The sequence below is a fragment of the Eriocheir sinensis genome, chromosome 64 (assembly GCF_024679095.1).
Source record: "Eriocheir sinensis breed Jianghai 21 chromosome 64, ASM2467909v1, whole genome shotgun sequence".
Classification (NCBI taxonomy): domain Eukaryota; kingdom Metazoa; phylum Arthropoda; class Malacostraca; order Decapoda; family Varunidae; genus Eriocheir; species Eriocheir sinensis.
In genome coordinates, this window is record NC_066572.1 from 7,823,440 (window position 1) to 7,838,369 (window position 14,930).

At 43.7% G+C, this 14,930-nt stretch overlaps 1 protein-coding gene across 1 annotated transcript; it reads left to right on the forward strand.

Moving 5' to 3' along the window:
• The first annotated feature begins 1,126 nt into the window (after positions 1–1,126).
• On the forward strand, positions 1,127–14,917 carry LOC126987361 (uncharacterized). The gene is made up of 3 exons (XM_050844351.1): positions 1,127–1,274; positions 9,903–10,016; positions 14,460–14,917. The coding sequence occupies exons 1-3, from the start codon at positions 1,158–1,160 to the stop codon at positions 14,682–14,684; spliced, it is 456 nt and encodes a 151-aa protein (XP_050700308.1). The 5' UTR covers positions 1,127–1,157; the 3' UTR covers positions 14,685–14,917.
• The last annotated feature ends 13 nt before the right edge of the window (positions 14,918–14,930 follow it).

Genomic DNA, 14,930 nt, shown 5'->3' on the forward strand with positions numbered 1-14,930 from the left:
GCGGCACCTCACCATTCACCTGCATGACTCACACAGACTTTGCTTGACGGTCCTGGCATTCCATATACAGGTACAGTCTCCATATTTTATCATAATTATGCCGTATGGCTGACATTGACGGCAGATGGCAGACACACACTAAAAAATGGCAGAAATGCGATAATTAAAGCAGGCAGGGCAACTGGCAACTGCGGTGTGTTGGGTTGAGAAGAGCGTGACAACGCCGCGGCGGCAACGCTGCCAAGTGTTGTACAAATTTCTTTGTATTCACTCACAGATAGAGAATCAATCCTAAAAAACATATTTGTTTTAATACTAGAGTGAGAGAGAGAGAGAGAGAGAGAGAGAGAGAGAGAGAGAGAAGGGTGTGAGAGGCTCGGTACGCGAGGTCAGGTGGAGACCTAGCACCAGTGTCTAGCGGCTGTCTACGTCAGAGCCACCACTTAAGATTTGCCGGACTTATAGTACTCCTGCATACTGACCCAGCACACGGCGGGCACGGCAGCGGGGCACGTGTGGGCAAGTGACAGCCTCCGGGGACACTTCCTGGACAGTACTTCTATTTTTGTGGTAATTTCGGTGTTTGAAATGATGTGTTTCTGGCGCATAACATTCTGGCGCTACTCCATTTATTATATTTTATTCCCCCGAGAGAGAGAGAGAGAGAGAGAGAGAGAGAGAGAGAGAGAGAGAGAGAGAGAGAGAGAGAGAGAGAGAGAGAGAGAGAGAGAGAATCACTCCTGAGAGAGAGAGAGAGAGAGAGAGAGAGAGAGAGAGAGAGAGAGAGAGAGAGAGAGAATCCCTCCTGAGAGAGAGAGAGAGAGAGAGAGTGAAGTTGGTTGGCGAGGGTGGAGTGTTTCATTTTAGACTCACTGGCCCGCACCGCAATTTGAAAGAAACTAACCTAAGTAACCTAACCTAGCGTAACCTTCCCTAACGGCTCGCCCCCTGCTCTCACGTCTCATCTCTGCATGCTGAATAAATATAAACTAACCACCGGCTTACACCACCGGTTTCACCGGCCGTTGTTGAGGGTGGACTCTCTCTTCCCTAACTGAACTTCTGCCTATTATTATTGGTGTTGTGTCTCGCCATGCCACCCAAGCTTTCAAAATACCCTGGTCCTGCTGGCCACTCGTCGAGAACTCCAAAGCAAGATGGCACTATCCCGAAAACAAAAGGACTGGTTGGTACTCGATCCCAGAAAGGAGGGGACCCCCGATCAGCTGATCATGGTGGCACGCCGGTATCAACTCGTACTGATGGTCAACCTGGTGGGTCTGTTGTGTCTCCTTGTGGTAGCTGTGAGGTTGCTGTTGGTCAAGATGGCATTGGATGTGATAAATGTGATAATTGGTTTCATCCTAGTCCACTGTGTATGGGGGTATCTGATCGTGTGATTGATGTCATTCGTGAGGCAGGAGGTGCTGGGGTTGAATATGTTTGTACTCAGTGTAGGGCTCGTCCTATGGTTGCTGGAGCTGGTAAGGATTCCTCAGGTGACCCAGCTTTAGCTCAACTCTTTGTAATGGTGAGATCCTTGTGCTCAGCAATTGCTAAACTAACAGAAAGGGTGGACTCTCTTGCCTCGCATTCATCTTCTGCCTCTCCGACTCAGGTTACCTCTGGGGATGATTTGAGAATGTCTGTTCGGGAGGAAATAGTAGAGATGGACGAGAGAAGAAAAAGGAAAGAATCAGTCATATTCAGGGGAGAGAGAGAGAGAGAGAGAGAGAGAGAGAGAGAGAGAGAGAGAGAACACCCCAGAGAGAGAGAGAACCCCTCCTGAGAGAGAGAGAGAGAGAGAGAGAGAGAGAGAGAGGGAGTGAAGTTGGTTGGCGAGGGTGGAGTGTTTCATTTTAGACTCACTGGCCCGCACCGCAATTTGAAAGAAACTAACCTAAGTAACCTAACCTAGCGTAACCTTCCCTAACGGCTCGCCTCCTGCTCTCACATCTCATCTCTGCATGCTGAATAAATATAAACTAACCTAACTTAAGGGAACCGTCGGTAGATTTCTATTTTCAAAACTATTGAACAAAAAAATTTACTCACATGTCTTTTAGACCTGAATGATGTGAGGATATTACAGAAGTTTCAAAGGATTTTGATGAATAGAAAAAAAAATATATGAAAAAAATGTTTTTACAATTTTGAAAATTTTCAATTCCATTCAGTTACTCACATACTTAGGATAAATTTTTACATAGATATAAAACTTGCAAGTGTTGAAACAAAAATAAAGAGCCAGATTTTTCAGTTTCTTTTACTTTTTTTTTTTTTTTTTTTCACTGATGTTTAATCCGGTACCAGCGACGGGCCAAATTTGTGACTTTACCGTGTAGCAGTGACGGGCCAAATTTGTGACTTTACCGTGTAGCAGCGACGGGCCAAATTTGTGACTTTACCGTGTAGCAGTGACGGGCCAAATTTGTGGCTTTACTGTGTACCAGCGACGGGCCAAATTTGTGACTTTACTGTGTAGCAGTGACGGGCCAAATTTGTGACTTTACCGTGTAGCAGTGACGGGCCAAATTTGTGGCTTTACTGTGTACCAGTGACGGGCCAAATTTGTGACTTTACCGTGTAGCAGTGACGGGCCAAATTTGTGGCTTTACTGTGTAGCAGCGACGGGCCAAATTTGTGACTTTACTGTGTAGCAGTGACGGGCCAAATTTGTGACTTTACCGTGTAGCAGTGATGGGCCAAATTTGTGACTTTACTGTGTAGCAGTGACGGGGTAAATTTGTGACTTTACTGTGTAGCAGTGACGGGGTAAATTTGTGACTTTACCGTGTAGCAGTGACGGGCCAAATTTGTGACTTTACTGTGTAGCAGTGACGGGCCAAATTTGTGGCTTTACTGTGTAGCAGTGACGGGCCAAATTTGTGACTTTACTGTGTAGCAGTGATGGGCCAAATTTGTGACTTTACCGTGTAGCAGTGACGGGCCAAATTTGTGACTTTACTGTGTAGCAGTGATGGGCCAAATTTGTGGCTTTACCGTGTAGCAGTGACGGGCCAAATTTGTGACTTTACTGTGTAGCAGTGATGGGCCAAATTTGTGACTTTACCGTGTAGCAGTGACGGGCCAAATTTGTGACTTTACTGTGTAGCAGTGATGGGCCAAATTTGTGACTTTACCGTGTAGCAGTGACGGGCCAAATTTGTGACTTTACCGTGTAGCAGTGACGGGCCAAATTTGTGACTTTACCGTGTAGCAGTGACGGGCCAAATTTGTGACTTTACTGTGTAGCAGTGACGGGCCAAATTTGTGACTTTACTGTGTAGCAGTGACGGGCCAAATTTGTGACTTTACCGTGTAGCAGTGACGGGCCAAATTTGTGACTTTACCGTGTAGCAGTGACGGGCCAAATTTGTGGCTTTACTGTGTAGCAGCGACGGGCCAAATTTGTGGCTTTACCGTGTACCAGCAACGGGCCAAATTTGTGGCTTTACTGTGTACCAGCGACAGGCCAAATTTGTGGCTTTACTATGTAGCACTGACGGGCCAGATTTGTGGCTTTACCGTGTACCAGCAACGGGCCAAATTTGTGGCTTTATTGTGTACCAGCGACGGGCCAAATTTGTGGCCTTACCGTGTACGAATGACGGGCCAAATTTGTGGCTTTACCGTGTACACGCGACGGGCCAAATTTTTGCCATGTTATAAACCCCCCAAAATAGATGATACATAAACTGTCCACAAATGCGTTGATATATACTATGAAATGGTTTGCATGAGTGATGATTTTTTCTCATTTCTCTTGCTTAGAGGTGCAGCTACCGGGTTAAATGGTTCACTTTCGTGAAAAAAAAGAAAAGTCTATTGTCACTGTGCATTTAGTCCTCTTTAAAATGGTACCTAAAACATCAAAATTGGTTAATTTGTTACAGAGAAATAGGGAAAAATGTGAGAAAAATGGTTTTGAGAAAACAGCCTTTAAATTTTGTTTTTTCCTCCTTTATTTCTAGCTCTCAGATTATTTTTTGTCACTATCGCCAAAATTACATATTCTAAGTTTGCAAACATGTTTCTAAGTATATTCCTGATGCATGCTAGCTCTTAATATTACACCTGGTCCCCCTTACAATGTAAGTAAAAAAAAAATGTTCGTGTTCGGGATTTCGGATATAACGGACAAGGTCATTGGTCAGAAATCCACGGGACCAACCGAGAACAGTTTTTGAACCACTCGCTCCCGGTAACTATAATACTGTCTGCTGGCCACCTCGCCCTCCTCCCTTTATCTGTTGTCCCATCCTTCGGTTTCTGGTCTTTTTTTTTGCTCACCTGATGAAATATTTTCCTCCGTGGTTCCCATTCAAATGAAGAACGTATTTATACCACAAGAAACTTTTATGCATTAATCCAGGACGTAAATGTAATGGAAAATGACCAGGTGTTTGTGAGTGTCGGTACTGATACAGCTTTTGGGGGTCGAGTGGGCTAAGCCCCCCCAGTTAGGTAGGTTAGGTTAAATTATGTTTGGTTTGTTTAAATTTATTTGGCACTCGGTATGGGGCGCGGAAATATGCAGTGCGGGGCGGGTACATTGTGGCGGCGTGCGTGGTCCTATTTGCCGGCCGGTGTTTGTGTGTTATGCACCTGAATGCAGAGGCGGATCCAGAAAATCAATTTGATATATATATATATATATATATATATATATATATATATATATATATATATATATATATATATATATATATATATATATATATATATATATATATATATATATATATATATATATATATATATATATATATATATATATATATATATATATATATATATATATATATATATATATATATATATATATATATATATATATATATATATATATATATATATATATATATATATATATATATATATATATATATATATATATATATATATATATATATATATATATATATATATATATATATATATATATATATATATATATATATATATATATATATATATATATATATATATATATATATATATATATATATATATATATATATATATATATATATATATATATATATATATATATATATTAAGTGCAATCAATATTTAAGCAATAACAAGAAACAATTTAAATTGTACATCCGACCAGTAAGAAGGCAGATCTGAACAGGTAGAAATCATCACCATACGAGCATTCGAAGAAAACTAAACGTTTATTTCGATATGTAAGCAGCAAGGGTGATCATAATACAGGTCATATATAAATTACAAACCTAACCGTTACAAAAAAGAGTTATTATGTAAACACAGCTGAAGATAAGAAGGAATTCTTATAGGGCTTCTTTTATATGGGATTGAGGTAACACCTTTGCAAAGATTGGCTGATCTAAAGAAATATATTTACAAATTCCCAAGTATTCAACAAGTGCCTCACTTAGCAAAGAGTAGTCGGCATTTTTTTTCGCCAAATTTGCTCATCACTCTCTCGACTGAAATGGGGATATCATAGTGGACACAGAGGAGGGAAGTCCGTTCAGGCGCTCTTGGCCGACGGTACGCCTCAGATAGGTTTTCAACCTTTTCAATGCTGAGAAAAAACCCTCGGCTTTCACGTTGGAGACTGGGAGCGTCAACAGAGTTTTCAAGAGAATGGCAAGATTGGGGAACATGCTGGTGCTGGCGTGTGCCTGGGCTTCTTTGATAGTTTGGAAGACCGGAACAGATAATGCCCAGCGCTCCGCTTCCGCCTTCACGAGTGTCAGGGATTCGATGTCGAGCTCGCAGAGCTTCGCCGCTTGAAGCACAGCCGCAACATCCGTTTCAGGGCCTTTGAGGAGTTGCTTGAGCTGAAGTGCGACAGGCACTGTGTCGTCGCCGAACCGACTCTTCAACTCAGCCAAGACGTGGTCCACGAACGGAATGTACACCGCCCGGCGGTAGTACTTCTCAGCATTCTCACACGGAACATTTGATCGCTGGGTCTGTCGTCCCCAGAGTCGTGGCACAGGGATGGTGTCATGCGATGACCCCAACTCGACCAACAGCTCTTCCGCTTTCATGAACACGTCGTGGAAATGATTCTCCGCATCTGCTCTGAACTGGGCAAAAATGGTCTCGGTGCCACGAATCGTGGCATAGGCTGACATCAGGTCGCCATCTCATCTCTGAAGAGTTCAGCTCGGCTGGAGAATATGCGCCAATATACACTCCACTACAACCAGTACAACGAGAAAGCGGGGAACACGTGTGGCGATGAGAAGGAGCCCAGTGGTGGCGTCAAGTTCTACCTCGAGAAAAAAAGCGATGACAGGCAGAAATTCAACGAAAACCAGCACTGCGTCATGCCTCTCAATCCACCTGGTGGGGCACAGGGAACAAGCTTTTCGTGCTTGGCTGAGGTAAGCTTGACAACCTCTGTGAGGTGGAGAGAGCGTATATTTGAAGAATGAACGAAGTTGTACACCTCGGTCAGTGTTTGAAGAGCGATCTTCACTTCTTTGACGTCACACGCCTTCGTCAGAACTAGATTCTGCCGGTGGTTAAAGCAGTGGATTGGCTTGGCCAGGGTGTACTTCTTCATGAGTGCTGCGGCACACCCTTTGAATTTTCCCATCGTGGCACTTGCTCCATCGAAACCAAGTCCCCTGCACTTGGTCATGTCCAATCCGAGGTCTTCAACGGTGCGTAAAAGGAGCCAGGCTAACCCTTTACCGGTGAGGTAATGGGCGTCCACACAGGCAAGGAAGTCTTCCCTTATTTCCTCTACAAAGTGCCGAATGATGATAGTGGCCTGCACTAAAATTCACTTTCTGCTCGCATGTGCGGAATGAGGTCACATATTTTTTCCTAGGCCTTTAAATCTTGCTCTATAATATTCAATATACGATTCCGTAACTTAGATACTGAAAATAAATAAATAAAATCCTGAGTTCTCCAGAAATGCAACAGAAAGGTACCAATTTTCGTTTTGACTCTCAGAAAGTGGACATTTTAAGATGGGGCGGGGGAGGGGGTGGTCTGACACCCCCAGCCCCTCCACCCCCCTGGGTACGGCGTACTACGGCCCTGTACGAGTATATAGATTCTTAGATGAGTGCGGGGCCCATATGAGCGCGGGGCCCTGGGCATGTGCCCGTTGTGCAATGGGCCAATGGCTCTGCAGGAGAGTGAAAAATTACATCAGACACTGAAAAAATTTAAATCTTGCCTGAGCATCCCGTCCACCTCCGCATAGTAAAGCCCAAGGAACCTAGAGAGGAGGAATTGTTTAAAGTTTGGAGGACGGCATCCAGAGCTATCTAGCGGCGGCCGGCTTCCCTCCCCAGCTCTCTAGCTTTTTAGGGGTATCTTAAGTATATTTTATGTTTTCTCAATTCATGGGTATTTCAAATATTTTAGTTATCCTAATATTTTTTCGGGGGGGCCCGGGCCATCTAGCTCCCCAACCCCGTATCTGCGCCTGCACATGCCTGCAGCCGACAACACCTTCCGTATTATAGTTGCAGCACATTATAAGCAAGTCAGTTATGTACCCACTGTCCACAAACACTCAAGATTTTCTGGGGGGTGGGGGGGTGAAGATTTTTGGGGGGGCCTGGGCCCCCCCCCTGTATCTGCCCCTGCCTGACTGGGTGCCCTGCGCATTATAAATCAAGATCAAGAAGGAGACGAGAATTACCTCCTCGCAGAAATAAGTTGTTCTGCCGTCCACCTCGAATGTCACTCGGGGGATACATGGCAGGAAAACATTGATTTGCCTGGTTTTGTTCTACTTTGTCCACTTGTCATCTTTGTGAGCGGCGAGTGATTTTGCGAGTATTTTGCGACGCAGCTGCAGGCCACGGCGGGTGTACAGCAGGCACTGAAAAGTCAATCAGTTAATGATTTGTGACAAACAGTTATCAGATTATTTCATAACACAACGAGAACTACCAAGAAAAGTTTCGTCTACCAGTGCGAGATTGGTGCACTTTTACTTATGCCCATAACAATACGGCCCCCTTCAGGCCCCACTGCCTACCTCAGTGCCCCGCAATCCATCGCCAAGTGCGGCTATATAGACAACGCGCAGACAACATACACAATAAAAAAAACATATACCAATGTTTATTATTAAGTTATTATTACTTTTTTTTTATCTTCACTGCTCATAATGGACTTTCGGCATTAACGGACTAAGCTCCCCCCCAAATTAGTCCATTATATCAAGGGTTTACTGTATATATATATATATATATATATATATATATATATATATATATATATATATATATATATATATATATATTGTTGTGCTGGAAGCTTTCCCTGGCGTCTATGGGCCTCTAGAAGGCTTCGGGAGGAGCGAGCAGGGGGGCGGGGAGCAAAGCCCCGCCCGTGCCCCGCGGGGCTAGCAGCCAGGCGGGAAGTGTTGCCAACTCGCACATATTTTTGCTACATGTTCTTGTATGATCTAAAATATACTGTAACGTTCTAGACTGTTCTGTTCTGGATATATATATATATATATATATATATATATATATATATATATATATATATATATATATATATATATATATATATATATATATATATATATATATATATATATATATATATATATATATATATATATATATATATATATATATATATATATATATATATATATATATATATATATATATATATATATATATATATATATATAGGAGAAGAGGGCGAGAGGTGTGAGTCCCAGTCATAGTTAGCTAGTGGTCAGTGAAGAGTCAGAGTGAAGTGTACTACTAAGGAAGAATATTAAACTACAGAAGCTGTGCAAAGTGTTTACATATCTCCCTCCCACGGAGTCTCCTGACGGCGACACGGAACCCAAGTAACACGTCCAGCATAACAATATATATATATATATATATATATATATATATATATATATATATATATATATATATATATATATATATATATATATATATATATATATATATGAGCGAAGTAGAAGTGAGGTTGTAGATTTTGTATGCCCATATAGAGCGGGAATTGAATGTGAAAAAGAATGCAAAATAATTTTGAATGGTGAAGAAATGGAGGAGGTCAATGAGTTTAAGTACCTTGGATCAGTTCTGTGCAAGCATGGTGGTATGGAGGGAGAGATAAGAGAAAGGGCATTGCAAGGAAGAAGGGTGGCAGGGTCTTTGGGACGAATCATGAATGGCAGAAGTGTGAGCATGGAGGTAAAGAGGGATTTGAGAAATACAATAATAGTACCAACCCTCACATATGCAAGTGAAACGTGGGCCTGGAATGAAAGTCAGAGGTCTAGAGTGCAGGCAGTGGAAATGAGTTATTTGAGGAGTGCTTCTGGTGTGAGTAGAATGGATGGAATGAGTAATGAGAGTGTGTACGAGCGTTTTGGAATGTGTCACGGGGGTGAAGGGAAGAAGTGTGGAGTGGTGGAAGAAGTGAAGCGACAGACTTTAAAGTGGTTTGGCCACATGGAGCGAATGGAGGAGAGTAAGATGACCAAAAGGTGTATGTGAGTGAGATAGAGGGAGAGAATGCTAGAGGACGACCTCCAGTGAAATGGAGAGATAGGGTGCAAGAGTACGTTAGGGAGAGGGGGGAAAGATCTTTGAGGGACTTTGAGCAGGCAAGGAGGGAGTGTCTGGATAGAGAAGTTGGAAGCTCTTCTGGTGTGGCCATCCCTGGTGGGAGCTCCTAGGAGCAGGCGTCGATGAAATGATGATGATCTGTGTCTGCAGTCACACACGTTTACGGTAGACGAGATACAAGTTTTTGTAGGAATGGAATCCACGATGGGTTGATGGAAACCCAACCCCTTCATAGGCAAGCTTTCACATGAAGTATTGCCTTTTTCTGTCCATTCATTACTTCCCTTTGTGTGTGTTCTGTTCTCCACACTGTTAACTGACTGGCCTTCCCCTTGCCAGGTGGGTGCCCTCGCTGAGCAGCGGGACAAGATGAGGGCCAAGCTACACAAGATGAAGCAGCAGATCCATGAGAGGAGGATGGAGAACGAAAAGAATCAGCTGGCGAAGGAAGAGGTAGGACTGAGTCAAAGCCTTTCCCCACATTTACTTCTAGCATATTGCACGCTGCCGCCCTCACTGAACATACCCACCGGCCACTAGAGGGCAGGTGTGTGCGTAGTTACGTAGTTGTATTTACACAGTTGTACACGAGGCTACACAAGGATACGAGGAAACTACAAGGAGCCAGCTGGTCTACACTTGGCAGCCCCTGAGGATGGGTTATTCTCCAAAGCCCTTCCCATCCATAGCTACATTTGATCTTCATTTAACCCTTTCAGCGCTATGTTGTCGCAGCGATGCTGAGCGGTCCGTGTTGGTGGAGCTAAATCACCGCCGCGAGAATTGATCTGTGTTGAATCTCCCGCTCACAATATACGTCCCAACACTATTCCACACTCCACTGTAACTTTAGTCTGAATGGTTCATGTCTTATAGTGGGTCGTCCTTGCCCGCACCACCACCTACACAACCACACCCTCACACAACAAACAGCTGCATGCCGCGTGTCACCAGAACAGGGTGCATTGCGTCTTGCCTAGTTGGCTGTCACAACCTCCAAGTGACAGGGAGAATAACATACTAAACTATACATAATATTATAGGGACAGTGGTATTGGTATGCTGGATTTCCCCTCCCAAGGTGCATGACTTTACATTTTTCTTTTTTGAATTGTAGCAGCCACTTGTTGCTCCACTCCTGTAGCTTGGTGATGTCTTCTGGTAGGAAATACGCATCCAGGGGCTGAAACTTAAGAAATAAATCCCAGACTTTTCACGGTTTCTCTTGGTAATGCAGTGATTTCAGGGTCGAAGGTCAGAGCTCACCCACACCCAGCTCCCTTTCACAGTTAGAGCGGTCAAGAACTGTTATTTAACGTGTAACTGCTTAGAGGGTTATTTATACCACACTTAGAGGTTGGATTTGTTTGTGTTGAGCTGCACCATCCTTTTGTTGGTCCACTTGACAAGCCATTTCGTTGATGTACAAGATAGTTAGTAGATGACTCAGGACTAACCTCTGTGGGATGCCACTAGTAATGCAAGTCCAGTATAGTTTATCCCCATCTAGTCACTAAGTCTAATCTAGTCACCTTGATCCTTATCCTGTATCCCAAGGCCTTCTAGCTTACTTAAGTCTTTGGTGAGTCACTTTGTCAAATGCTTTACTAATATCAAGGTGTGATATCATAATTTTGTTTTGTTTTAGTGTTGTTAAGGAAGCTAAGGGCCACTTTCACAGTTGTTTTGTTTGTTTTGATCGTTACTAATGGCGGCGATCGACGGTACAGTTTTCCACGTGAAACTGGACTATGGGGTAGTGGCGGCTGCAGAGGAAACGAGAGGTGTTGAGAGTGTGTGGTAAGGTGCGGGGCTAGGCTAACCCCGCAGCCGCCACTACCCCATCGGCCAGTTTCACGTGGAAATACTATAGCGGTGATCGCCACCATTGGTAACGATCAAAACAAACATAATGACTGTGAAAGCGGCCCGAAGCTCCTTCACATATTTTACACATCTAAACTTTGTCAATTTGTATTTGTCTGTGCATGTGTGTGTGTGTGTGTGTGTGTGTGTGTGTGTGTGTGTGTGTGTGTGTGTGTGTATTTATTACCTAGTTGTTGTAGTAGTTGTGCTGTCCCGTCTCCATAACACTTATTATCCAGTTTGGCTTTAAATTCATGAATCGTTTTTGCACACACAGTCTTCTCGTCAAGTCCATTCCATGTTGTTGTGCTTCTGTATGGAAAACTGTATTTCTTGATGTCTCTCCTACAGTCGCTCTTCTTCAATTTCTTACCATTGCCTCTTGTCACACTTCTGTCACGTACCACTAGGTCTTCCCTGTCCAATTTCTTCAGTCCCTCTTGTATCCTGTACAGTGCTATTAGGTCCCCTCTCTCTCTTCTGCTCTCCAGTGTTGTTGGTCCCAATTTCTCGAGTCTTTCTTCATGAGTATGTTCTCTCAGAGTTTCCGGTAATTTAGTCGCTGCTCTTTGTATTCTTTCCAACTTTCTAATTTCTTTCTTCAATCTAGGTGACCACACTAATGCTGCATATTCCAGTCTTGGACGTATCATCGATGTCATTAGTTTCTTCACCATTTCTTCATCTAAATACATAAATGCTGCTTTTATGTTTCTCAGAAGATTGTACAGCATGTGCAGAAAGTGCTGTCGTCAAGGCGCCGCCGACAATTCTTTTCGCGTTAAGTGAAAGAGGCTCACAACTACCTTCCCGGGATCACAAGATGTTCTGACGCCTTTGCATCACTAACTGGCAACCCTCTACGCTCTCCGGGGAGCAGGCGCCAGTGTTGACAGTCACCGACAGTAGCTGCTCAGCTGCCATTTAGAGAGGTTGTACAATCGTCTGGCGTGCCAGACGAAGGCTAATGGCGCTGTCATTTTGCTTCCTTCCACCCTCTCAGTACGCCTAAAATGACTACACGCAGGGACAAACGGATTGAGGTGTTCACTTGATATAAGGCTGGTCACGATCTCCCATTTATTTCCTGTCAAACTGGTGTTGCTGAGAACAACACAGCGGCTGGTGCAGCGTTTGAAGGACGTCGGAGAGGCTACTGCACTGGCACCCCTTATCAAGTGTGGCAGGCCTCGTAAGACTACTTCTAGGACCCGTGCACTTATCTCTAGGCAGGCTGCTAAGGAACCAAGGCTGACAGCACGAGGAATCAAAGAAAAGAACCCACAGTTACTGGAACATGTATCTGTAAGGAGCGTACAGCAGCTGCTGCACGATGACCTCGGCTACAAATGTTACCGTGCCCGCAAGAAGCCCCTGTTAACTGCACAGCAAAGGGAGAAGAGAGTAAAATTTTGCAAGAACTACCTAGCCTGGAGTGAGGAGGAATGGAAGACAGTGCTGTGGAGTGATGAAGCAGCCTTCACCGTGACCGGGACACCGTCATCACAGGTGTACCGCAAGCCAGGCACCGCCCCCTTGGACCCCAAGCACACGTCAAAGTTTGTGAAGCACCCAGCTTCACTCATGGTGGGGCTGTTTCACCTACTATGGAGTTGGTGAATTAGTTATTCTTCCTGCTAATGTTAGGGTAAACCAACACAACTATTTGGAGCTATTAAGTGATGTCCTGTGCGATTCATTCGAAAAAACAAAGGCAAGAATATTTGTGCAGGATTCTGCTCCTGCACATGTAGCAAAATCTGTGAAGCAGTGGTTGACTGATTGTGACATTCCCTTCATCAGTGACTGGCCTGGAAATAGCCCAGATATTAACCCAATAGAAAACTTATGGGGATACATGAAGAGACACCTGCATGGTATGGACACGTCATCAGTGCCGAAACTTGAGGCTGCAATCAAGCAACTGTGGGCCAGTTTTTCACTCACCCACCTGCAAAACCTTGCAACCAGTCTCCCCAAACGTCTTGAGGATATTGTAAAAAGGAAGGGCAATGCAAATAAATACTAACTGGTCCAATGATACGTATTTGTTTTTCCACCATTCTCCCAGAAAGTCGTAATCAATGTTTTATTTAGGCGGCAACAACACTTTCCAAGCATACTGTATGTTTCCCCAGTTATCCGGTCTATATGTTTTCCAAAGGATAACTTGTCTGTTATGATCACTCCCAGATCTTTTTCTTCAGTTTTTCTCATGGTTCTTTCATTACTCAGAGAGTAGTTCCCCAATATTTGTCTACTGCTCTCACCAAACTCCATCACGCTACACTTCTCTGTGTTGAATGTCATTTCCCATTTGCGTGACCATTGACTTATTATATCAAGATCTTGGCCCAGGGCTACACAGTCTTCTTCATGAGCCACCCTCCTCATTATTTTAGCATCATCAGCAAACATATTCATATAGCTTGTCACCCCTTCTGTCCTGCCATTAATATAAATTACAAACATAATCGGAGCCAGCACTGATCCTTGGGGGACTCCACTGGTCACTTCCATCCAGCTTGATTTATTATTCCTGATTACTGTTCTCATTTCTCTCCTCGTCAAAAAGTCCACAATCCAATCCAATATTGAACCACCCAGACCTCCAACATGATTAAGTTTACATATTAATCGCTTGTGTGGTACTTTATCAAACGCCTTCTTTAAGTCCAGATACACACAATCTGCCCAACCGTCTCTCTCCTGTATTATATCAATTACTCTTGAATAGAAGCTGATCAGATTAGTTACACAAGACCGTCCTCCTCTGAATCAGAATTGGCTATTTGTTAATATACTGTTTTCTTCTAAATACTCCACCCATCTGTTTTGTGTGTTTGCATCAGTGTGTGTGTGTGTGTGTGTGTGTGTGTGTGTGTGTGTGTGTGTGTGTGTGTTTCCTCTTCTTCACCCAACCAGTATCATAACAAACTACATTTCCGGTCCAGCAGTACTGCCTTTCATTACCCATTGGCCTCCTGCTCCTCTGATGCCTGAGTACTACAACCTGACCCTTTCCTGCAGGACATGAGGAGAGTTGAAGCCAAGACGGAGGAGCTGCAGAGGTGCCAGGAGGAGAAGCTAGCTCTGAAGGCCCAGCTTGATGCACTGGGACTCTCTCTGGCCAAGCTGGACATAGCCATAAAGGACACTGAGCTCAGGACCATGGAGGTTTGTCTGAGGGAATCTTGTCTTGTCACCGAGCGAGGATATCAGAACCACGAGCGAGTCTTCTGTAATCACATATGAGTCTTATAATCACATTCTTCTAGAGTCACAAGTGAGTTCTGTAATAACTAATGAGTTTTATAATTGGGAATGACTTCTATAGTGCCCTTGAGCTGCCTCCTGTGCTGTAAGAAAAACAATGGATTGACACACTTACCGATGTCGTAGACCCACACTTATTTTGGGCTGGCGTGGACTTTAGAGTAACTTGCATGTGTGTTTTCTTTAAGGTTGTATCAGTGACATCTCAAGCAATGGACGTCTTTC